The following is a 26,506-nucleotide window of genomic DNA, read 5'->3' as shown; positions in this document are numbered from 1 at the left end:
ATATTTCCATGGATTTTATTTCTGATCTCCCTGTTTCTCAAAGGATGTCGGTCATTTGGGTGGTTTGTGATCGCTTCTCTAAGATGGTCCATTTGGTACCCTTGTCTAAATTGCCTTCCTCCTCTGATTTGGTGCCATTGTTTTTCCAGCATGTGGTTCGTTTGCATGGCATTCCGGAGAACATCGTCTCGGACAGAGGTTCCCAGTTTGTTTTGAGGTTTTGGCGGTCTTTTTGTGCTAAGATGGGCATTGATTTGTCTTTTTCTTCGGCTTTCCATCCTCAGACTAATGGCCAAACGGAACGAACTAATCAGACTTTGGAAATATATCTGAGATGCTTTGTTTCTGCTGATCAGGATGATTGGGTGTCCTTCTTGCCTTTGGCTGAGTTCGCCCTTAATAATCGGGCCAGTTCGGCTACTTTAGTTTCTCCTTTTTTCTGTAATTCTGGTTTCCATCCTCGTTTCTCTTCAGGGCAGGTTGAGCCTTCGGACTGTCCTGGTGTGGATACGGTGGTGGACAGGTTGCAGCAGATTTGGACTCATGTGGTGGACAGTTTGACATTGTCCCAGGAGAAGGCTCAATGTTTCGCTAACCGCCGGCGCTGTGTTGGTCCCCGACTTCGTGTTGGGGATTTGGTTTGGTTGTCATCTCGTCATGTTCCTATGAAGGTTTCCTCTCCTAAGTTTAAGCCTCGTTTCATTGGGCCATATAAGATTTCTGAAGTTCTTAATCCTGTGTCATTTCGTTTGGACCTTCCAGCTTCTTTTGCCATCCATAATGTGTTCCATAGGTCGTTGTTGCGGAGATACGTGGCGCCTATGGTTCCCTCCGTTGATCCTCCTGCCCCGGTGTTGGTCGAGGGGGAGTTGGAGTATGTGGTGGAGAAGATTTTGGATTGGATTTGGAAGGGTTATGGTCAGGAAGATAATTCCTGGGTTTTTGCCTCTGATGTTCATGCTGCTGATCTAGTTCGTGGCTTTCATTTGGCTCATCCTGATCGGCCTGGGGGCTCTGGTGAGGGTTCGGTGACCCCTCCTCAAGGGGGGTACTGTTGTGAATTCTGTTGTTGAACTCCCTCCTGTGGTCGTGAATGGTACTTCGGCGAGTTCTGTCCATGGACTCCCTCTGGTGGCTGTGAGTGAAGCTGCTGCTTCTGAGGTTCCTTACACAGGTGACGTGGTTTATCCTTTGGTTGGCTGCTCTATTTAACTCCACTCAGATCGTTACTCCTTGCCAGCTGTCAATGTTCCTGTGCTGGTTCAGTTCGCTCTTGGATCTTTCTGGAGACCTGTCTCTTCCTGCAAGAAGCTAAGTCCCCGTTTGTTATTTTTTGTTCATGGTTTTCTAGTCCAGCTTGCTTTCATGATTTTGTCTTGCTAGCTGGAAGCTCTGGGATGCAGGGTGGCGCCTCTGCACCGTGAGTCGGTGCGGGGGTCTTTTTGCACACTCTGCGTGGTCTTTTGTAGTGTTTGTGCTGACCGCAAAGATACCTTTCCTATCCTCTGTCTATTTAGTTAGTCTGGCCTCCCTTTGCTAAACCTGTTTCATTTCTGTGTTTGTGACTTTCATCTTAACTCACAGTTAATATTTGTGGGGGGCTGCCTTTTCCTTTGGGGAAATTTCTCTGAGGCAAGGTAGGCTTTATTTTCTATCTCTAGGGCTAGCTAATTCTTAGGCTGTGCCGAGGCGTCTAGGCCTGTTAGGTACGCTCCACGGCTATTTCTAGTGTGTGTGATAGGATTAGGGATTGTGGTCAGCAAAGTTTCCACTTCCCAGAGCTTGTCCTGTGAGTTTATAAAGGCACAGATGATTGGCCTCGGGGAGACCAAAACATCCAACACCGCGGAGACACCATCACGTGTTTCTCAACGCAGTGATTCCAGAACACTGCCCCCATCCCTTATGGGAAATATGCAGATGCAGGTAAAGAAGCTGCAGAGACACCATCACGTGTTTCTCGACGCAAGCAGTGAATAGCCAGGCCTTTCCCCGGGAAGGAACAACCACGGTAAGGGCAGCATCCTATGAAGGAAAGCCACCTATGCCAAGCATGGTATCCATCCACAGACAGCTGTTTCGGGGTTTTTGCCCCTCATCAGTGTGGAGTAGGAATCTGGCTATTAGGAGCAGTGCCTAGTAAAAAGGATATAAAGGCACAGATGATTGGCCTCGGGGAGACCAAAACATCCAACACCGCGGAGACACCATCACGTGTTTCTCAACGCAGTGATTCCAGAACACTGCCCCCATCCCTTATGGGAAATATGCAGATGCAGGTAAAGAAGCTGCGGAGACACCATCACGTGTTTCTCGACGCAAGCAGTGAATAGCCAGGCCTTTCCCCGGGAAGGAACAACCACGGGAAGGGCAGCATCCTATGAAGGAAAGCCACCTATGCCAAGCATGGTATCCATCCACAGACAGCTGTTTCGGGGTTAACCATCAGGTCATTCCTTGTGCTCCTAACCACCAGGTCATAACAGTGTAGATCTACTTCCACTTCATTCTCTATAGGATTACCAGAAAAAGCCACGTACAGCACTCTTATCTCTGGCAGATCCTTGGAGGATGAATAGACTGGAGGTTCACATGAGATTGAGCTCTACTTATCATTTTTTAATCAAAAGTTTCCCTTTTCATGAAATAATAGAACATAGTTTAATTCCGTTTTCTACAATCTTTTACACAAGGAAATTCTCATCTTGCATCCAAATTTGAGGGACTGAACAGAGAATTATTGTAGATCAGTTTTGCATGTGGACTCAGTATTTCTTCATCTTGTTGAAATCGTTTTATGCTAAAATATTGCCGTTTACAAAGAACATCCTCTAAACAGTTTATCATCCCTGTCCTGGGACAGTGACATTGTTTATGCACTACATTGATTTACCATAGTATTTAGACCCTGTGAATTATATTATCCTGCTTGGATTATACAGACATTTCTGCACACTTACTGAACTTTTACAACAAATGGAAATATAATACTTTTGTGATAAAAGTCCTATTACCAAATAGCTCAGTGATGATCGTTTCTAAATTGGTTACAAAAACTTAAGAAAATGTCATAAAAAGGAGCTGAAAGCTGTTCCACTCCACCTTTCCTTATACTGTGTTTCTTTTTCGCTTCTAGAATCCGAATTCAAGCAGTGAATGAAATTGGAGCTGGACCATTGAGCGAAGCAATCAACGTAAAGACAAACCCTCTTCCCCCACTACCTCCTCGACTCGAGTGCGCAGCCGCCGGACCCCAGAGTCTGAAGTTAAAGTGGGGAGAAAGTGGAACGAAGTTTCAGGCATCGGAGGATGTCATCTTCATCCTTCAAATAGAAGACAAAAATAAAAGGTACATGTCCAGTGATTTCTCCATGTGTTTACTTTTGTCGTTATTCCCGTGGCACATTTTGTCCTCTTGGTTTATTATAAACATCATTATGTTTGAACTCTGAGAGACAGTGCTGTCCATCCTCTGGTCCATTAATCATACTCCATCTACCATGAGTTTTCCACAACAACAAAGTTTTTTTTTAATCATGTTCATATACAAGAATTAGATTTTACTTTCCATCACTTGTATTTTCCGAGAAATTCATCAGAACGGGTCCAGTTGGTTCCCTGCTGTTATCTCCACTGTCCTGTGGCATTGAAGGGAGTCTCTAATCACAAAATGACTTTTCAAACCAAGCATTGCATCTTGTAGGGACATAGCTCTAATAAAAATGGTAAGAATAGAGATCTTTATGGTTTGCATCCTTAAGAATAAATATAATGTCAGACCACTACTGCCGATTTCTCTATCCACTGACAACCAAAGTCTGGTGTTCTTATAGTCTGTTCAGAGTTCTCATAAGATAGATGTTTACATTTACACCACCATGTAACAGCGCCTGTTCCTCCACATTACACAGCATACAGGGGAATAAGCCTCTGGTGCTACTTCTATAGCGCAAACAGGCATCCAAACATAGTGTAAAGTAGGAAGGATTGTTTTATTAAATATATTTTACTCACATAGACAAGTTCTGAAAACATAACATATTTAACTTGCTCAGCTGAGGGCTTTGCCCTTCTTGCTTCGGACCGGGAATGTAATATCAGATAAACAAATCCCAAAGGGTAAAACCCTGGTTTAGGCACGCTATGTGAGACGTGATGTTTTTAGGGCTTTTAAATTACCCTAGAGCACTGTTACGTCTGTCTATGTGAGTAAATGTGTTGGATTCAATAAATCCTTCCTGTTTTACACTATGGTTGTAGATATGTTTACACCGCACACTCAGATGACAACGTGTGGATTGCTTTGCTTAGATATTTATTATTAAATAAATTCATTTAAGGGAGCGAAACAGAAATATAGTGCTGGAAGCGATATATATAACAGACGTTTCAGCTCACCCAGAGCCTTATTCATTGAATCGCTTTTCCACAATAAGGCTAGAGTCACATTGCGTTAGTGCAATCCGTTTAGCGCTAGCGGATTGCGCTAACGCAATGTTTTATATGGGGCTGCGGTCGGGGTCGCGGTAACGTCCCCGCTCTCGCAGATCCCCGATCTGCGAGAGCGGGGAACGGACCGCGGGCGCGCCTCGGACGCTGCAAGCAGCGTCCGCGGCGCGCCAGGAATCTCCGGCGCGTCGCTAGCGCGTTCCCATTAGCGTGAATGGGCGCGTTAACGGACGCGTTGCACGGCGTTAATTTCGCCGTGCAACGCTGTCCGTTTAACGCGGTCCCATAACGCAATGGGAACCCAGCCTAAGAAGTAAGTTGAGGCGAATAGGGTAGAGATCCCTCAGCAGGCCGCTGATAGGAGCTAGGCGCGGGAGCGCCGCTTACATCCACAACTGTGCAGGCTATCACACACCGATTGGGCCACCACCTGTATTAGACATACGACCAGCAACATAACTATAGCCTTATTTTGGCACTGAGGGATCTCTACCCTATTCGCCTCAACTTACTTCTTATTGTGGAAAAAATAATAAATATCTAAGCAAAGCAATCCACACGTTGTCATCTGAGTGTGCGGTGTAAACATATCTACTAGTATCTAGGATCACTTGATCCATTACACCAGCACCTCACAAATTTGACCGAGTGCACGCCATTTATATATTTATTACACTATGGTTGGATTTCTCTTTGTCCTATAGAAATAAAGGATTATTTCCCTGGATGCAGTGTATTGTGGAGCAGCAGGGGTTGATTCATGGTGATTTAAAGGGAATCTGTCAGCAGCTTTTTGCTACCTCATCTAAGATCATATTATATCGAGAACCAAACGAAGCTTTGTTTCATTATAAAATTAATAAATTTTATTTGTAACAAGAACACACAATAAAAACGTTATAAAAAACACAAGCACATGACATAGTGCTGCCCGTGCATATACCACAAAAGTGCAAGAAAAGACACCAGGACTAATGAAGTACTCCGCATTAACCATAAGTTGTATATAAAAATCAATAAGAATAACAATGCGGTACAGGCCTGCCTACACCCTATATACAACCCCCCAAAAAAGAAGGGGGTAATGTCCACATGTATCTACTGCCCTGTATGTGGCGTTGGATATATGGCCGCCTATCACAGGAGAACTCTAAGCGTTCGGTGTAGTTACCAATATCAATGTGCTTCAGCCATAAAAATGCAGAGTCCAGAGATCCTGTGGTAGGAGCATAAGGGAAGCATGTCTCACCTGGTGCAGGGTGAACTCCAGAACGCACCCCGACGCGCGTATCGCCGCTTGTAAGCCTCGCTTTGTCAAGGGGGAAGTGTGGTCTGAGTGGCTTGTAGGACCTTAAATCTCCATGGTGACGCCCCATGTGATCATCGCATGGTAGTACCCGCCCCCATGCCGTATCTAGCGGCGTATGCGCGTACCGCTGTCCCAGTCCCCCCACCCCCACCCGGACATATCCGACCGCGCGCATGAGCAGGTTCCAGCTGGTCCCGATCATGCTCACAGGAGGACGTCGCCGGACGGGAGCGGGTGACCGTGGGGAGATGGGGCACGCATGCGCACCACGACTGGGGTATCTGTACTCCATAAATATCACATATACCATTCCAACAATAAAAACCAAAACATAAATAAACAATAGAGGCTGTTTCCTTGAGACAGGGCTCCATGGTAAGAAGAGATTATATAAACGACATCCGGTCTATAGTCCATGTTAATCATTTGTCGGCCAGTTGTGCTTATTTCTCCTGAAAGGGACCCAGACTCTGTAGCCATGTTCCCTTGCCCGTGGCTCCATGCTGAGAAGAATTCCATAACTGTATAAGCAGCATCCGGTCTTAAATCCTTGTTAACCATTTGTCAGTCATCTATGCTTATTTCACGTAGAGGGAGGACCCAGACTCTAAAGGCGTATTCCCTTGCCCAATGGAAATAAAGCCTACATTATATATAAAGAAAAAGTGAATTAAAACCAACACAAAACACACAATATAAAATGCGATAAAAAAACAGGATGAAAAGGAGAGGAAAACGGGTTATTTTTGGACGTTATATATGGGGGAATAACTTCACAAATATGGGGCAAAATTCAGGGATTCATTTAGACGCGCCGGTTTCATGGTTCCAAGCATCACTATCCATCTGAGTTCTCGTTGTGCTAATAACTTTGTTTCCCCCTCTAATACCGACATGTACCACCTCTATACCCCTAATTTTAAAGTCCTTAGGGTTGCAGTTGTGTACCGTTCGAAAATGTCTAGGTATTGTTTTGAGGGATGACACGTCCTTTACTGATCCCGCAGCACAAATGTCTCGCACGTGTTCTCTAATACGTATCCTCAATTCCCTTGACGTGAGTCCTACGTATATAAGGGGGCAACTGCAAGTCGCGTAATAAATCACGTTCTTTGTTCCACAAGAACTGTAATCCCTTATCTCAAATTGTTTTTGGTTAACCGAGGTGAAAGTGGACGTTTGGTAAGCATTGGTGCATGCCAAACAGTGACCACATTTAAAAAATCCTTTTCTGGGTTGGGTGTTACCAAAAAAGTTTTTACTCGGTGCCACGTAGTGGCTCTTAACTAACAGGTCACTCAAATTTTTAGATCGCCGCAGAGTCATTAAGGGTCTATCGGTCAGAAAGGGTCTCGGGGAGGGTTCAGCACCAAGCACAGGCCAATATTTAGTCAATATACCACGCATGTTGTCCCACTCGTGATTAAACACCGAGATGAAATGTATGCTGTCATCTTTTTTATTTTTCTTCTGGTACAGCAATGAATTACGGGATACTGATTTGGCTTTGTTATAGCCATATTTTATACATCTCCAGCTATAGCCGCGCTGTTCGAATCTTCTTTTCACGTCGGAGGCCTGTGTTTCAAATTTCTGATCAGTCGAGCAGATCCGCCGCATCCTCAGAAACTGTCCAACCGGGACAGCCCTCACGGTGGATTGGTTGTGCGCAGTCGTGGCATGGATCAAAGAATTTACTGATGTTTCCTTACGGAAGACATCAGTCTGGATGGTGGAGGATGAGTCCACCTCCAGACTGATGTCCAAAAAGTCAATTTTAACTTTATCGTATCTATACGTTAATCTGATATTGAGGTTGTTATCATTTAATCCTGCCATGAACCCATCCAATTGCTGCACCGTCCCCCGCCAAAAAATCAAAACATCATCGATATAGCGTAACCAGCACAGCACATGGTCGGCGGCCCCCGCCTCCGCGTCACCAAACACCAACCTCTCCCAAAAGCCCAGGAAGAGGTTGGTGTACGCGGGGGCACAGGCCGCACCCATGGCTGCGCCACACCTTTGTTGGTAAAACTGATCCTTAAAAGTAAAAAAATTATGCGTGAGGACAAAGTGCAGCAATTCAAGGATGAATTCACACAGAGGGCCGTCCAGGTTGGAGGTCCCGAGGAAGAAGCGCACCGCCCGAATACCATTTTTTTGGGGGGTTGTATATAGGGTGCAGGCAGGCCTGTACCGCATTGTTATTCTTATTGATTGCGGGGTACTTCATTAGTCCTGGTGTCTTTTCTTGCACTTTTGTGGTATATGCACGGGCAGCACTATGTCATGTGCTTGTGTTTTTTATAACGTTTGTATTGTGTGTTCTTGTTACAAATAAAATTTATTAATTTTATAATGAAACAAAGCTTCCTTTGGTTCTCTTGATATAATATGGCACAGTTAAGGGAGATAATAGTAACATTCTGTGACAAATGGGTGTCGCAATAATGATGCTGGAAATTGTGTTACTCATAAGATCAGCCTGATGCAAAGAGAAGCTGAATCCAACATTGTATCGCTTAGATTACTGGGTGCAGCTATTCTCGCACTGTCAGAGCTTTTACATTTAGCAATGAAGCAGAGCTGAGAAAGCTAACCCCACCCACATCAGTCCATAGACAGTGTGCTGTCTATCACATGAGGGTGTGTTGCTGTACCAGGAAGTCCCAGCAATGATAAGCTCCTGATGCTAAAAGTCATTGCAGGCAAACAAAACCATGGAGCTTGATAAGAGAGGCATCACTGAAATCTGTGTTTTAACCCAAATTGGCATGCTGTCTTCAGCTAACATAGCAAAAACCTGCTAACAGATTCCCTATTAAAGGAGACCTGTATGTTATAAGAACTATGTACAGACTACAAGAAACCTGACTGGTCATGAGGGGATATGGGAATCTGAATGATGTGTTTTGAACAGCCTGACATTCTAATAAAATCTTGCCTTTACTGTTCAAATTTGTTAATGTATTTGCCAGTAATTCTTTTATCAAATATGGTGCTTTGCGTACACTGGCATGATCAAGCATTTCAGTGTACCTTTTCATCTGTCTCAGACCTTCTGTGGCTCCTAGAAAGCCAGAGCGGTCTTTCAATGAAGAAGATGTTGGGTATGGATGGAAAGCGGTAAGAAGGTGCACTAACTTCTCGGCCATGCCCAGGTTTCACAGAGCACCTCATTAACATATTTGATTAAAACTATTAATTTCTGGCAAATGCAACAATGGATTTTTACACAGCAGGTGCGATTTTATTAGGCCTATAAGGTGTTGTGCTTGGTGTGAAAAGTCATTTTTCACTGACACTCCCATGAAGTTCTAGATACGCCAGTCTTGCAGCGCAGCCTTGCATCTACTTTTTACACTGGTTTATAAACTGGTTGAAATCCTGTTTAGGTGATATGGTTATCTGAAGGAAATAGAATTTTTCCAGCATCTTTCAATATAAGCAGGAGATGCACACTAAGTTCTTATAAACATACCTGCAATGCAGTTACATATGTTTTGTTATACACGTGTTTATTTCCTTTGTGTGTATTGGAGCAACACAAAAAACTAAGGAAAAAAAGGCAAATTGGACATAATTTCACACAAAACCCCAAAAATGGGCCGGACAAAATTGTTGGCACCCTCAACTTAAAATTTGGTTGCACACCCCTTGGAATAAATAACTGCAATCAGTCATTTCCTATAAAATCCTATAACCATCAAGAAGCTTCTTACACCTCTCAACTGGAATTTTGGACCACTCTTCGTTTGCAATCTGCTCCAGGTTTCTCTTATTTGCATAGGGCATTCTCCCAGCAGCAATTTTAAGATCTTTCCACAGCTGCTCAATGAGATTAAGATAGGGACTCATTGCTGGCCACATAAGAACACTTCACGTGCTTTGTTTCCATCCATTTCTGGGTGCTTCTTGAAGTATGTTTTGGGTAATTGTTCTGTTGAAATACCCATGGACCTAGGACGCAAACTTAGCTTTCTGACACTTAGCACTACATTGCGACCCAAAATATTTAGTAATCTTCAGATTTCATGATGCCTTGCACAAAGTCAAGGCATCCAGTGCCAAAGGCAGCAAAAAAAAAAAAAAAAAAATCTCTGAAGTTCCACTATATTTAACTGTATGTACTGTGTTTTTTATAGGCCTTATTCTATTTTCAGTAAACAGTTGAATAATGTGCTTTAAGAAAAGCTCTATCTTGGTGTCAGACATCTGTCCACAAGATGGTTTATCAGAAGGATTTTGGCATACTCGCATACATTTTGCCAAACTGCAGTCTAGCTTTTTTACGTCTTTGTGTCAGCAGTGGGGTCCTCCTGCCATAGTGTTTAATTTCACTCAAGTGTCGACAGATAGTTCACGCGGACATTGATGCACCATGAGCTTGCAGGACAGCTTGAATTTCTTTAGTGCTTGATTGGGGTTACTTATGGGGCTACTTATCCATCATCCGGACTATCCTGTGTTATAACTTTTCATCAATTTTTCGCTTCTGTTCACATCCAGGGAGATTACCTACAGTTCCATGGGCTGTAAACCTCTTGATTATGAATGCGCACCATGGACAAAGGAGCATCAAGCTCTCTGGAATTTGACTTGTAACCTTGGGATTTTTGATATTGTCCAACAATTTTGGTTCTCAAGTGCTCAGACCATTCTATTTTCCTTCTCTTTTCCATGTTCTCAGACAGTTTATGTCTCCTCTTTCTGTTCTCCATGCTTAGTGTGACACACACACACAATCCAAAGAATGTCAACTTCTCCCTTTTTTATCTTGTTTCAGGGGTGATTTTCATATTTCCCACACCCGATACTTGCCACAAGTGAGTGTAGACGAGCATCACATGCTTGAAACACAGTTGTTTACTTACAATTTTGGAAAGGTGCCAATTTTGTCCGGCCCATTTTGGGGGCTTTTGTTTGAAGTTATGTATAATTTGCCTTTTGTTCTGTTTTTTTGTGGTGTTCCAATACACACAAAGGAAATTAAATGCGTATAAAAAAACATGTTTAATTGCAATAATTTTCTGGCAGAAATATTTCATTTTCTGGAACAATTTTAAGCGTGCCAAAACTTTCGGCAATGACAGGGTATATACACATTCTTCCTTTTGGTAGAAATCCATTCTGGACACCTGATGATCACACAAGTCCTGGCTTGTTAAAATACACACTTTGTTTGGTTTTGTGGGAGGCCCTGGGCGGCTCTCTCCATTGCGGCGCCCTCGTCCACCGCATCAAACCGGTACCATCAGTGCCACATGCGCCTTCCATCTGCCATTGTACCCTTATCTCCATGAGATGTTTGACTTCTTGGCCATTTGGATTACATGTATTTGAGTTTGATGATGTTTTTTTTTTCTCCGGTCACATGACTATTTAGAACTACAATGACCAGCATCCCTTGCATGCACTTCCTGCTTCTTCATTTGCGGTCACATGATGTTTTGTCTTTACTATTATTTGTTGATTTAGAGGTACATGCGCTGTCGATTTGTTGTTTTATCCCTGCCTTGATAAGACTGGTAACCTTATAGTTATTTGGGCTATATCCATTAGAGTCAGATTACATATATATCGGGCACATGACCATTTAGAACTACAATTACCAGCATCCTTTGCATACACTTCCTTTTTCCTTGTTTGCGGTCACATGTTTTTTCTTTTGTATCATTGGTCGTTTGGGGTTTATAAGGGACATCTGATTGATGTGATGCCACTCCCCCTGACGAAGGCACGCCGCCGAAACGCGCGTAGGGGAAGTGACACCATTATCTGGGTATTGGTAAGGTATCTTTGTTATTATTATGTAGTATCCTTGATATTTATTGGCAGTATGTGGCAGTCTTGTCATCATTAGTTTCTTTATATTGTGATCTTGTTTCTAATATATAGATGTAGATATGGTGAAAAAAAGTTTTGTTATATGTATTATTTCAGACTGTCTTGTTTGGATATATGGGTGTTTTTACCTAGTATAACATCGTTACTTTCTGCCATTTACTCATTTGTGTAATTTTGTATTTTTGCCCCCTACCCAATGTGGTGCCACTCAGATCTAGTCTGATTTTTTTTTTCCAGACACCAGTGGCTATTTTTATCTTGGTGTATTGTCTTTTTTCTGTATAATAAAATTTATTTTGTTCTATATACGTCTTATTGTGTATATGTTCTCATACATAGCTCTGATACGCATAATGTAACTGTAATCTGTACCTGAACGTTCATCACATGACCTATCCTCAACCAATTTCCATTCACTGATGACAAGTAGAGAACTTGAAAACTGTGAGGAGTGATACAGAATAAAACAGTATATCAGAAAATTCTAAAAATTTGTCTTCATACAAAGCACTTTCTTTGCTGGAAATGAAGTCCCTGCAAGAAATCTGTATTTCATAATCTTCCCCATTTTATGGCTGCAATATGAGCAACAGATTTAAGGGTAATTATTAATAATGATATAATTTAAATAGATAATTTATAGATCATATATAAATCACTCTTGGAAAGCCCTTTGAAAAGTGTGTACAACCAACCTACATCTGCCCATATGTTATCAATAAGGGAACGTTGCCTAACAAGACTCCTTGCCATAAAGCCTTCACATCGCAAATTAAAATACCATTGACTTAATTGTTGAGGCTGGTTTATTGAGGCAAGGATACCACAGTTTCCGATAGCTATTGGCCACATTGATACTCTTGAGTTAAGGAAATGTCTTTTTAATTACTGATCAGTGGTCTTTATCATGAGTGTGTCATTAGCACCTACTGCTCAGCCCAGATGACCAGGTAAAGTGTCTGATAAGATACTGATTGTTACATCGCCTTAAGTAGAAAGTGACCAAAACGAATACAGTAAAGAACAATCCTTTTATTCTATATATTATCATTTCTCAAAAACATTAAAACATACATTCACTTGTGTATTAGGAATGATGTGTGCAGCAATCCGAGGATCTTTTCACATCCCTGTTCACGTTTCTTTCTTCTCTCAAAAGAGCAGAAAAAAGTAAAAGACGGAAAACGTGATGAATAAAGTTATATATATCGGCACTGCCCAACCAACTTAACTAACGAAAAATGGGTTCTTTGGGTTCTATCATGGCATCCGTCATTACAGACGAGTGTTGTGACCGAAACTGTAAAGGAAGTTCCAGAAAACACCTTCAATATAATTGTGAACAGAGAAGACAATCGGCCAATGTTATTGTACATCAGTTTTACATATACTGTATTTTTAATTAGAAACTTGCCTTTTGTTCCACATGTCAAAGGAAACATTTTCATGACATGTTGTTGAACATAGCAAACACTTTATTTTACTTTCTTTTTTTGTTATTCTTGCATATTATGCTTTACGCCGCGTTCCAAATTATTATGCAAATGCTATTTTGCTCTGGTTTTCCTTAAATGGTTAATATAAATGAGTCAGTATGATGTTGAAATCATCAACCATCAGAGTATAAATCACATTTTATGTAACAAACCTCCAATTATAAGTGTTTCTTTTAAACTATAAAAACCTCAAATTATTATGCCCAATAGCGTTTCCAAGGATTTTATAGGTTGTAAAAAAACTAAAATGATCATTTGTTGAATTTGCAGCATTAAAAGGTAATAGTTACTTAAGTCAAAAGCGTTTTTCAATCAAAAACCTAACAGGCCAAGTTACACGTTAAAACCCTTCTTTGATACCACCTTCACAATTCTTGTATCTATTGAACTTGTGAGTTTTTAAGTAGTTTCTGCTTGAGTTTCTTTGCGCGATGCAAGAAATACCTCTGAGATGCTGTTTTGATGTGATCTGCCTCCCACCCTCACAGATCTTTTGCCTGAGGATACTCCAAAGGTTCTCAATAAGGTTGAGTCAGGGGAGGATGGGTGCCACACCATGAGTTTCTTTCCTTTTATGTCCATAGCAGCCAGTCACTCAGAGATAGTCTTTGCTGCATTATCATGCATGGAAGGTGATGGTGCATTGTCATGCATGAAGATGATTTTGCTACAGATAGCACAGTTCTTTTTGTACCATGGATGAAAGTGGTCAGTCAGAAACTGTATATACTTTGCCGCAGACATTTTCAGACGTGCGTGGCCTTCCAGATCTCTCCCCATGATTCCTCCTCAAAATTTGACTCTGCCACCACCTTGCTGACAGCCTTGTTGGGTCATGGGGGCAATCCACTACTTCATCCACCTGTACAATTTAGGGTTTTATGGTGCTCATCAATAAACAAGACTGTTTTAAAATTAGTCTTCATGTATGTCTGGGCCCACTGTAACCTAGGTTTATGCACAACTGCAAGCCTCTGGAGGATCCTGTACCTTTTGCAGGTTCTCCGGACTCCAGAGGACCTGCAACTCCAGATATGTTTGCTGCTTTATAATGGTATTTTAGCAGCTGCTCTTTTAATCTGATTAATTTCTCTGGCACAAACCTTCCTCATTGTGCCTTTATCTGCACAAAGCAGTCTGTATAATGTATCAACCACAAATCATTTCACAATACGATGATCAGGCGTATGTTTTTGCAAAATATAACATTTTTCATACCTTGTCCAAGGCATGGCACTATTTGATGATTTCGGCAGCAGAGCGATCCTTTTTCTTTCCCATATTGCTTGAAACCTGTGGCCTGCTTAATAATGTGGAACGTCCTTCTTAAGTAGTTTTCCTTTAATTGGGCTCACCTGACAAACTAATTATCACAGGAGTTTGAAATTGATTTGAGACACAACACCATCCATGAGATTATTTGGAAAACAAAAAAATGACATCTTTATGGCACTTATATCCAATTTGCATAATAATTTGGAATGTGGTGTATATTATCTTAATCATTCACCCGAAAAATTGAAGTAATATTCCAGTGATCTTTCCATTCCACTGTGAAATTTCTCCAATCTGTACAAAACAAAGAATAAACATACAAGCTTCATACAGACGCAAAGATCTGTACATCCTACATTTCCATAGTTCCAGAGTGAAAGCTGCACCATTAATAGGGCAACATGTCTTTTATGGTGACACAACTAAAGAGGTTTGCTTCCATTCCTAAACTTGGAACTGATCCACCAGGAGCAATTCTCCTTGAAAATGGATGGAGTAGGTAGCAACAGAAGATTGTGGACTGTGGCAGTATGTATTGCTTTACTTTTAGGCTGATTAATATAGGTAGTAAAGGGAGTCCAAGGCCTCATTCAAACATCAGTGTTTTTCAGATGCACAAACAAATATTATGTGCATTAGCCATGTTTTGGATCAGAGTTTGGTCAGTGTGTTATCAGTGTTTTATACAAATGGATAAATAAATTAGAAAGCTTCTCCTATCCGTTGCAATATTAAACACGGATGCCACACAGATGCTGTGGGTTGTTTTTTTTCACAGATCTATAGATTTTTATTGGTATTTTTCATCCGTGACAGGAAAAAAAAGGAAATGTCTTTGTGAGTTTTGCACAGATGCACGGTCTGTGAAAAAAACATGGACATGTGAACAGCCTTGTAGACTATAATAGGTACTTGTTGTATCAGTGAATAACTCTGATGTCTGAATGAGGCCCAATGCTGGACTCACATACTGATTAAAAGTCATTTGAACCTGATGATTTCAGGGGGCACCACTGTCTATCTTAGTGATAGAGACCTGTTGGGTTTCTACATCTCCCTTAAGAGATGAGCCGTTGTCTTAGGGGTCTGGCAGCAGCTTATATTACCTTCTGTGAATTAAAAAAAATAATGCAGATAATTGGGGCACAACATGCATGTTTACCTTTCCCAGAGTATTTCCCATGTGATGATATATATCATGAGTAGTGCAGATAATTTATTGGTTTGTATGTATACAGATTCTTATTTTGTATATTTACCTTGATATAAAATATAGTTATGTAAATTAGATTTGCTATTATCTATGTGATTGTGTGATTTTGTTTCCCTAATTGCTGTAATTGTCATTACTAATGCTTAGAACCAGATCTGTTTCCATTCCATAATTAAGTCACTGTTAATTTATGATGGCTCATGTTGAGTTTCCTAGTTTGAACCTCGCATGTATGACTGGTGAATAGTTTACATAGCGTTGTCCATGAACTCGTATGCTCTGTGTCTTTGGGTACAATAATTTACAATCTTGCTCACTCGGTGAGGTGATACATTTTCATCTTGGGTTTTTTCTGAATCGTTGCAGGAATTGATGATGAGGATAAGTATAAAGTGTGTGCAGATAACTACATGTACAAAATTGCTTATTACAATACCCAAGAATTTGGTGAAAATAGCATCATTGGTGAAATTTGCAATACCCCAGATTGAATTTGTGAACAATTACAGATATATGGAGAAAATGACTCGCCTCACAGCCTCATCGCTTCAGAAATATGTACCAGTTAGGCCGGGTTCACATCACATTTTCGCTCTAAGTCAAACATATATTTTCTTGCTTGACTACTACTCTGCTATTGAAAGCTTAGACCACTGGTAACGTACATACTAGAAATACTATTCAGTACAAGACATTTTGTACTACATGCTAGATCTGCTCTTTAAAACAATGTTAATGCTGGACTGACTGCACGCCACTGGTGTTGTAGTTTTTAAATCCTAATGCTTGCTATGTGTTTAACATTTGTAAATTGTAGAAATTAAAGAGTAATCGTCGCTTCATTTTTCATAAGAAAAAATTAATTTTTTGCCATAAATAAATAGTACATGTTTTTTTTTAATCAAACTAGTGTCAATTAGTACCCTATATTATGTACATTTACTATTACTTTTTACTTATTTATTTACAGTCAGGTATTTGCTCACTTTGCTTTTATCCTGGGTTATGTTTGTTAATGGCCACAGTGTGAATGGGCACTTACACACTGCACTTATATCAACATTTGTTCCAGCAAATTTCTCTGATGAAACATATTACAAGGTTGCTTGGTGGTCGTGATATGTTCATATGTGATAAAGTAATGGGCTATGTGTAAGCCGGTGATGTGCAACCTGGCTTACAATGTGGTTTATGTTGTATAAAATAAACCATATGGACTGATTTGTGTGTGAAAAACCGTGCCTGACCACGTTAATCCCGTGCCGAACGAGTGTCCCCCAAGACAAACAGTAGGCACAACGCCACAATATATATATACATATATATATATATATATGTATATATTATATATATATATTTATACCGTATATACTCGAGTATAAGCCGAGACCCATAATTTTGCCACAAAAACTGGAAAAACTTAATGACTCAAGTATAAGCCTAGGGTGGAAAATGCAGCGTGTTAAGTGTTTTTGAATATCCATATTGAATCAGGATCAACATTATACGAGGGGCGATCCAAAAGTAATGATAATCAATACTAAACACAATGAATATAGTCAAAAAATAAATTTATTTTTCTACATAGTCTCCTAACAAGTCTATACATTTAGTCCATCTCTTTTCTAAACTTAGAATTCCCTTCGAAAAAAATTCTTGATCTTGACCCTCAAAAAAATCCCCAACAGCGGTTATCACGTCACTATTGTCGTCAAATTTCTTGCACCGGAGGTGTTCCTTGAGCCGAGGAAAGAGAAAGAAGTCACTGGGGGCTAGATCTGGTGAATAGGGGGGGTGTACCACCAGTTCAAAGCCCACTTCTTGAATGGTAGCCATGGCAACAGCAGCTTTGTGAGCCGGCGCGTTATCTTGGTGAAACACTCCAGCCCGCAGTTTGCCGCGCCTTTTCTCCTTGATAGCCTCCCGCAATCTTCTTATTTGTTCTGCGTAGTAGGAGCCCGTAATAGTGGCTCCCTTCTCCAAATAGTCCACCATAATAATTCCTTCAGCGTCCCAAAAAACGGACGCCATAACCTTCCCTGCTGAGCTTGACCCTTTGAATTTCTTCGGCGTCGGTTCGTCGGCTCGTTTCCATGTCATCGATTGTTGTTTAGTTTCGGGATCAAAGTGGTGGATCCAGGTCTCGTCCATGGTCAAAAAACGTGACAAAAAATTTTCCTTGTCTGCTTGGAACTTTTTGAGATTTGCTATTGAAATGTCAACTCGTTTCTTCTTTTGTTCGTCGGTTAACATTTTTGGCACCCAACGCGCGGAGACCTTTCTCATATGCAATTCTTTTGCAAGGATTCTTTGAATACTGCCATATGAGATCCCTGTGACCTCAGCTACATGCCTGATAGTCACTCTTCGATCTGCCAATACAACTTTTTCAACTTTTTTCACGTTTTCTTCATTGAGGGACGTGGATGGGCGTCCTTCACGATGTTCATGTTCCGTCGATGTTCTTCCCAGCTTAAATTCCTTGGCCCAGCGTGCAACTGTGGAATATGGAGGAGAAGAGTCCCCCAATGTTTCCACCAAGTCGCTGTGTATGTCTTTGGTAGTCATTTTTTTCAAGCAGAGGTATTTGATGACAGCTCTGAGCTCGTTTTTTTCCATTTTGATGTTCACTCCTTGGCAGTTCATATTCAAATGAATGTAGCTCCCGGGAATCGTGGTCTATTTAAGTAATTTTTTTTTCCTGGACTAGTGGGTACCTAAGAGAGAAGAAAACATTTTATTTTAATTTCTGTGTGCAATAGAAATAACCGATTATCATTACTTTTGGATCGCCCCTCGTATATTAATCATATAATGCTCCATACAGTTCATGATGGGGCCCATAAGATGCTCCATATTAAAATATGCCCCATATAATGCTGCACAAATGTTCACTATGACCCATAAGATGCTCCATACACACATTTGCCCCATACAATGCTGCACAAATGCTGATTATGATCCCATAAGTTGCTCCATAGAGACATTTGCCCCATATAATGCTGCACAAATGCTGATTATGGCCCCATAAGATGCTCCATAGACACATTTGCCCCATAAAATGCTCAACAAATGCTGATTATGGCCCCATAAGATGGCCCATAGACACATTTTCCCCATATGCTGTTGCTGCCATTAAAAAAAAAAAAATCACATACTCACCTCTCGTCACTCAGGCCCCCGGCATTTGCTATAGTCACCTTTCCCCGTTGCACCGCTGGCCGCCACTGTGTCTTCCACGTCATCTGCACTGAAGTTCAGGCAGAGGGTGGTGCGCACACTAATCGCATCATCGCGCCCTCTGACCTGAGCGTCACTGCAGAGGACGCGGAAGACTGCGCCCGGCGGTGGAACACGGACAGGTGAATATCGCGCAATGCCCCCGTTATGCTCACCTGCTCCTGGCGTGGTCCCTGCACGTCCCGGGTTCTCCAGGCACCGGCAGCTTCTTCCTGTATTGAGCGGTTACATGGTACCGCTCATTACAGTAATGAATATGCGGCTCCACCCTATGGGAGTGGAGCCGGGTCCATATTCATTACTGTAATGAGTGGTACCATGTGACCACTCAGTACAGGATGAAGCTGCCGGCACCCGGAGAACCAGGGACGTGCAGGGACCTCGCCAGGAGCAGGTGAGTATGGGTAGACGGCTGCCGCTCCCCCTCCCCAGCAGACCCCTGGGAATGACTCGAGTATTAGCCAAGAGGGGCAATTTCAGCCTAAAAAAATGGGCTGAAATTCTCTGCTCATACTCGAGAGTGATATATATATATATATATATATATATATATATATATATATATATATATATATATATATATATATACATACATACATATACATACTTTGCCTGGGTTAATAACTGCTATAAGTAAAATAGAATGTGTCGACAAAAATTTATTCTGCACGCAAAAACCACAAAACAAATAGAAATGTAATTATTAAAAGGCAAAAACTAAGCTAATAGAAGTAACATGTATTTCAACACAAGAGATATTCCACATAGATTTAACTAAAGTGGCTAAGTAATGTGAAGTAATCTTCTACTACTTATTCGAGAGCCTTTTTGATAAACCACATTCTTAGTTTTTCCTTCAGGTGCAAAGACGAACAGATTTTTGGCTGTTCCAACTCTTGGAACAGGCCACATAAAGTTGACCATGAAAAAAGCATGGAGATTTGTAAATCGATTCCAACTACTTTCAAGGACTCTCCCTGAGCCTTGTTGATGGACATAGCAAGTGCCAGTCGAACAGGAAACTGGAGGCGTTCAAAATCAAAAGGCAAATCAGGTGGAATGAGAGGAATTGTCGGAATGAAAACCTCTTCTCCTGTGGCACATCCTGTCAAAATGGTTGCCTCAATTACATGTGGAAACAGGTTCTTAATCAAGAGTCTTGTTCCATTACACAGCTTTGGTGGATCCAAATTTCTCAATAGCAGATTTTTAGTTTTGAAGGATAATACCAGACTTGTGTGTGTTTTAGGGTGAGTTTCATGTGTCAAGTTGTGTGTGTTGAGTTGCGTGTGGCGACATGCATGTAACGACGTTTGTGAGATAAATCTTGTGTGGCGACATGCGTGTGGCGACATGCGTGTAGCAACTTTTTGTGTGTCGAGTTGCATGTGACAGGTTAGTGTAGCAAGTTGTGTGCAGCAAGTTTTGCACATGGCGAGTTTTTCGCTTGGCGAGTTTTGTGTGGTGCGTTTCGAGTATGTGCAAGTTTGTGTGAGGCAACTTTTGCATGTGTTGCAACTTTTGCATGTGTTGCAACTTTTGTGCATGTGGCAATTTTTCTGCGTGTGGCGAGTTTTCCATGAGGTGAGTTTTGCACATGTGGCAAGTTTTGCGTGAGCCTAGTTTTGCATGTGGCGAATTTTGCGCGTGGTGAGTTTTGAGTGGCGACTTTTGTATTTCGACTTTTATGTGGCGAGGTTGGTGCATGTGTGGTGAAATGTGTGCTGAGGGTGGTATATATGTTCAAGCACGTGGTAGTGTGTGGCGCATTTTGTGTTGGTGTTCATATCCCCATGTGTGGTGAGTATCCCATGTCGGGGCCCCACCTTAGCAACTGTACGGTATGTACTCTTTGGCGCCATCGCTCTCATTCTTTAAGCCCCCCTTGTTCACATCTGGCAGCTGTTAATTTGCCTCCAACACTTTTCCTTTCACTTTTTCCCCATTATGTAGATAGGGGCAAAATTTTAGTGAATTGGAACGCACGGGGGTTAAAATTTTGCCTCACAACCATAGCCATAGGGGTCCAGACGTGTGAGTGTGCAAAATTTTGTGGCTGTGGCTGTAGCTGCGACGGTGCAGATGCCAATCCCGGACATACCCACATACACACATACATGCATACAAAAATACACATTCAGCTTTATATATATATATATATATATATATATATATATATATATATATATATATACAGTTAGGGCCAGAAATATTTGGACAGTGACACAAGTTTTGTTATTTTAGCTGTTTACAAAAACATTTTCAGAAATAAAATTATATATATAATATGGGCTGAAAGTGCACACTCCCAGCTGCAATATGATAGTTTCCACATCCAAATCGGAGAAAGGGTTTAGGAATCATAGCTCTGTAATGCATAGCGTCCTCTTTTTCAAGGGACCAAAAGTAATTGGACAATGGACTCTAAGGGCTGCAATTAACTCTGAAGGCGTCTCCCTCGTTAACCTGTAATCAATGAAGTAGTTAAAAGGTCAGGGGTGGGTTCCAGGCGTGTGGTTTTGCATTTGGAAGCTGTTGCTGTGAGCAGACAACATGCGGTCAAAGGAACTCTCAATTGAGGTGAAGCAGAACATCCTGAGGCTGAAAAAAAAGAAAAAATCCATCAGAGAGATAGCAGACATGCTTGGAGTAGCAAAATCAACAGTTGGGTACATTCTGAGAAAAAAGGAATTGACTGGTGAGCTTGGGAACTCAAAAAGGCCTGGGCGTCCACGGATGACAACAGTGGTGGATGATCGCCGCATACTTAATTTGGTGAAGAAGAACAATTCACAACATCAACTGAAGTCCAGAACACTCTCAGTGAAGTAGGTGTATCTGTCTCTAAGTCAACAGTAAAGAGAAGACTCCATGACAGTAAATACAAAGGGTTCACATCTAGATGCAAACCATTCATCAATACCAAAAATAGACAGGCCAGAGTTAAATTTGCAGAAAAACACCTCAAGAAGCCAGCTCAGTTCTGGAAAAGTATTCTATGGACAGATGAGACAAAGATCAACCTGTACCAGAATGATGGGAAGAAAAAAGTTTGGAGAAGAAAGGGAACGGCACATGATCCAAGGCACACCACATCCTCTGTAAAACATGGTGGAGGCAACGTGATGGAATGGGCATGCATGGCTTTCAATGGCACTGGGTCACTTGTGTTTATTGATGACATAAGAGCAGACAAGAGTAGCCGGATGAATTCTGAAGTGTACCGGGATATACTTTCAGCCCAGATTCAGCCAAATGCTGCAAAGTTGATTGGACGGCGCTTCATAGTACAGATGGAAAATGACCCCAAGCATACAGCCAAAGCTACCCAGGAGTTCATGAGTGCCAAAAAGTGGAACATTCTGCAATGGCCAAGTCAATCTCCAGATCTAAACCCAATTGAGCATGCATTTCATTTGCTCAAATCCAGACTTAAGACGGAAAGACCCACAAACAAGCAAGACCTGAAGGCTGCGGCCGTAAAGGCCTGGCAAAGCATTAAGAAGGAGGAAACCCAGCGTTTGGTGATGTCCATGGGTTCCAGACTTAAGGCAGTGATTGCCTCCAAAGGATTTGCAACAAAATATTGAAAATAAAAATATTTTGTTTGGGTTATGTTTATTTGTCCAATTACTTTTGACCTCCTAAAATGTGGAGTGTTTGTAAAGAAATGTGTACAATTCCTACATTTTCTATCAGATATTTTTGTTCAACCCTTCAAATTAAACGTTACAATCTGCACTTGAATTCTGTTGTAGAGGTTTCATTTCAAATCCAATGTGGTGGCATGCAGAGCCCAAATCGCGAAAATTGTGGCACTGTCCAAATATTTCTGGCCCTAACTGTATATATATATATATATAGAGAGAGAGAGAGATAAAAAAAGGAACAGCACAGCTTTTAAACTGAGCGTCACTGCTGAAGACAGAGCGGCGCCCGGAACGGAGACCAGGTGAATATCGCGCAGCGCTCCCCCTCCCCGTTATACTCACCTGCTCCTGGCGCTATGCAGTCCCTGCTTCCCCGACGCCGCAGCATCATCCTGTACTGAGCGGTCACCGTTACCGCTCATTACAGTAATGACTCTGCGGCTCCACCTCTAGAGAGGGGAACTTTCAGCCCAAAAAAGTGGGCTGAAAATCTCGGCTTATACTCGAGTATATACGGTGTGTATATGTGTATATATATATATATATATATATATATATATATATATATATATATATATATACACACACACATAGTCATTCAAAGATTTTTCTGTATTTTCATGGCTAACAAAATTGTACATTCACACTGAAGGCATCAAAACTATGAATTAACACATGTGGAATTATATACTTAACAACAAACTGTGAAACAACTGAAAATATGTCTTATATTTTAGGTTCTTCCAAGTAGCCACTTTTGCTTTGATGGCTGCTTTGCACACTCTTGGCATTCTCTTCATAAGCTTCAAGAGGTAGTCACCGGAATTGGTTTTCACTTCACAGGTGTGCCCTGTCAGGTTTAATAAGTGTAATTTCTTGCCTTATTAATGGGGTTGGGACTATCAGTTGTGTTGTGCAGAAGTCTAGTGGATACACAGCTGATAGTCCTACTGAACAGACTGTTAGCTGTTTTTTTCTTGCCATAATACAAATTCTAAGTAAAGAAAAACTAGTGGCCATCATTACTTTAAGAAATGAAGGTCAGTCAGTCCAAAAAATTGGGAAAACTTTGAAAGTGTCCCTAAGTGCAGTTGCAAAAACCATCAAGCGCTACAAAGAAACTGGCTCACATGAGGACCGCCCCAGGAAATGAAGACCAAGAGTCACCTCTGCATCTGAGGATAAGTGTATCCAAGTCACCAGCCTCAGAAATCGCAGGTTAACAGCAGCTCAGATTAGAGACCAGGTCAATGCCACACAGAGTTCTAGCAGCAGACACATCTGTTAAGCGGAGACTTTGAGCAGCAGGCCTTCATGGTAAAATAGCTGCTAAGAAACTACTGCTAAGGATAGGCAACAAGCAGAAGAGACATCTTGGGCTAAAGAACACAAGGAATGGACATTAGACCAGTGGAAATCTGTGCTTTGGTCTGATGAGTCCAAATTTGAGATCTTTGGTTCCAACCACCGTGTCTTTGTGTGACGCCGAAAAGTTAAATGGATCGACTCTACATGCCTAGTTCCCACCGTGAAGCATGGGGGAGCAGGTGTGGGGGTGCTTTGCTGGTGACACTGTTGAGGATTTATTTAAAATTGAAGGCATACTAAACCAGCATGGCTACCACAGCATCTTACAGCGGCAAGCTATTCCATCTGGTTTGCATTTAGTTGGACCATCATTTATTTTTCAACCGGACAATGACTCCAAACACACCTCCAGGCTGTGTAAGGGCTATTTGACCAAGAAGGAGAGTGATGGGGTGCTACGCCAGATGACCTGGCCTCCACAGTCACCAGACCTGAACCCAATCGAGGTGGTTTGGGGTGAGTTGGACCGCAGTGTGAAGGCAAAAGGGCCAACAAGTGCTAAGCATCTCTGGGAACTCCTTCAAGACCATTCCCGGTGACTACCTCTTGAAGCTCTTGAAGAGAATGCCAGGAGTGTGCAAAACAGTCATCAAAGCAAAAGGTGGCTATTTTGAAGAACCTAGAATATGACATATTTTCAGTTGTTTCACACTTTTTTGTTAAGTACTGTATTTTCTGGCGTATAAGACTACTTTTTAACCCTTGAAAATCTTCTCAAAAGTCAGGTATCGTCTTATAGGGCAGGTGCGGAGTAATGTGCAGTCGCCGCATATTGTGTGGGGGGGGCGACCCCAATGACGAGGTGAGGGGGCGCCTCACCGGGAAGGTGTAAGTGAAGCAGAGGCAGAGAAGGAGATAATAGGATACAAGGGTGAGCCAGATTAGTGAAAGAGGAGTGTTATATACCGGAAAATACGGTATATAATTTCACATGTGTTAAATCATAGTTTCGATGCCTTCAGTATGAATGTACTATTTACTTAGTCATGAAAATACAGAATAATCTTTGAATGAGAAGGTGTGTCCAAACTTTTGGTCTGTACTGTATGTGTGTGTGTGTATATATATATATATATATATATATATATATATATATATATATATATATATATATATATACCGTATATACTCGAGTATAAGCCAAGATTTTCAGCCCAAATTTTTGGGCTGAAAGTGCCCCTCTCGGCTTATACTCGAGTCACGGTCGGCGGTGGGGTCGGCGGGTGAGGGGGAGAGGGCGCTGAGGCATACTTACCTAGTCCCAGCGATCCTGGCGCTCCCGCTGCCGTCCCACGGTCTTCGGTGCTGCAGTTCTTCCTCTATCAGCGGTCACGTGGGACCGCACATTAGAGAAATGAATAGGCGGCTCCACCTCCCATAGGGGTGGAGCCGCCTATTCATTTCTCTAATCAGCTGTAACGGTGACCGCTGATAGAGGAAGAAGCTGCGGCACCGAAGACAGCTGTCCGGGGGAAGGAGCCGGACGCCAGGATCAGGTAAGTATGTAATATTCACCTGTCCCCGTTCCAGCCGCCGGGCGCCGCTCCATCTTCCAGGCGTCGCTCCATCTTCCCGGCGTCTCTGCGCTCTGACTGTTCAGGTCAGAGGGTGCGATGACGCATATAGTGTGCGCGGCGCCCTCTGCCTGATCAGTCAGAGCGGAGACGCCGGGACGAGACGCCGGAACGAGACGCCGGGAGCTGCAAGCAAGAGAGGTAAGTATGTGTTTTTTTTTGTTTTTTTTTTACTGCAGCAGCAGCGACAATGGCAGAGCTTTCTATGGGGCAATATGAACGGTGCAAGAGCACTATATGGGGCAGAGCTTTCTATGGGGCAATATGAACAGTGCAAGAGCACTATATGGGGCAGAGCTTTCTATGGGGCAATATGAACGGTGCAAGAGCACTATATGGGGCAGAGCTTTCTATGGGGCAATATGAATGGTGCAAGAGCACTATATGGGGCACAGCTATCGGGCAATAATGAACGGTGCAGAGCACTATATTGGGCACAGCTATAGGGCAATAATGAACGGCGCAGAGCACTATATGGAGCACAGCTATAGGGCAATAATGAACGGCGCAGAGCACTATATGGGGCACAGCTATAGGGCAATAATGAATGGCGCAGAGCACTATATGGCACAGCTATGGGGAAATAATGATCTATTTTTATTATTGAAATTCACCGGTCACGGTCGGCGGTGGGGTCGGCGGGTGAGGGGGAGAGGGCGCTGAGGCATACTTACCTAGTCCCAGCGATCCTGGCGCTCCCGCTGCCGTCCCACGGTCTTCGGTGCTGCAGTTCTTCCTCTATCAGCGGTCACGTGGGACCGCACATTAGAGAAATGAATAGGCGGCTCCACCTCCCATATATATATTTGGTATCTGCATGCTTGTAGTGAACTAAGGAATAATTTTGCCCAGTTCGTTTTACCATTTATTGAACATGGTAAATAAATAAATAAAAAAACATTGAGGAATTGCACTTTTTTTGGTGTCATTAAAAAGCACAGCCCGTCCTGCTAAAAAGCAAGCGCTCATACTGCTATATGGCATGAAAGACAAAAAAGTTATGGCTCTTGGTAGAAGGGGAGGAAAAAATTGAAAATTGTCCAGGGCTAAAGGGGATAAAAGTATTTATGAGGCATCACACT

General features: G+C 42.0%; 1 protein-coding gene across 1 annotated transcript in view; it reads left to right on the top strand.

The window, feature by feature from the left end:
• Positions 1-26,506, top strand: part of FNDC3B (fibronectin type III domain containing 3B) — a 598,527-nt gene that overhangs the window by 527,367 nt on the left and 44,654 nt on the right. The window contains exon 23 of the mRNA XM_069727312.1: positions 3,137-3,349. Within this exon, the coding sequence (XP_069583413.1) occupies positions 3,137-3,349 (213 nt within the window). The remainder of the gene's footprint in view (positions 1-3,136; positions 3,350-26,506) is intronic.

Source organism: Ranitomeya imitator, chromosome 5 (assembly GCF_032444005.1).
Source record: "Ranitomeya imitator isolate aRanImi1 chromosome 5, aRanImi1.pri, whole genome shotgun sequence".
In the NCBI taxonomy this organism is placed as follows: Eukaryota; Metazoa; Chordata; class Amphibia; order Anura; family Dendrobatidae; genus Ranitomeya; species Ranitomeya imitator.
This window is presented reverse-complemented; position numbering and strand designations above follow the sequence as displayed.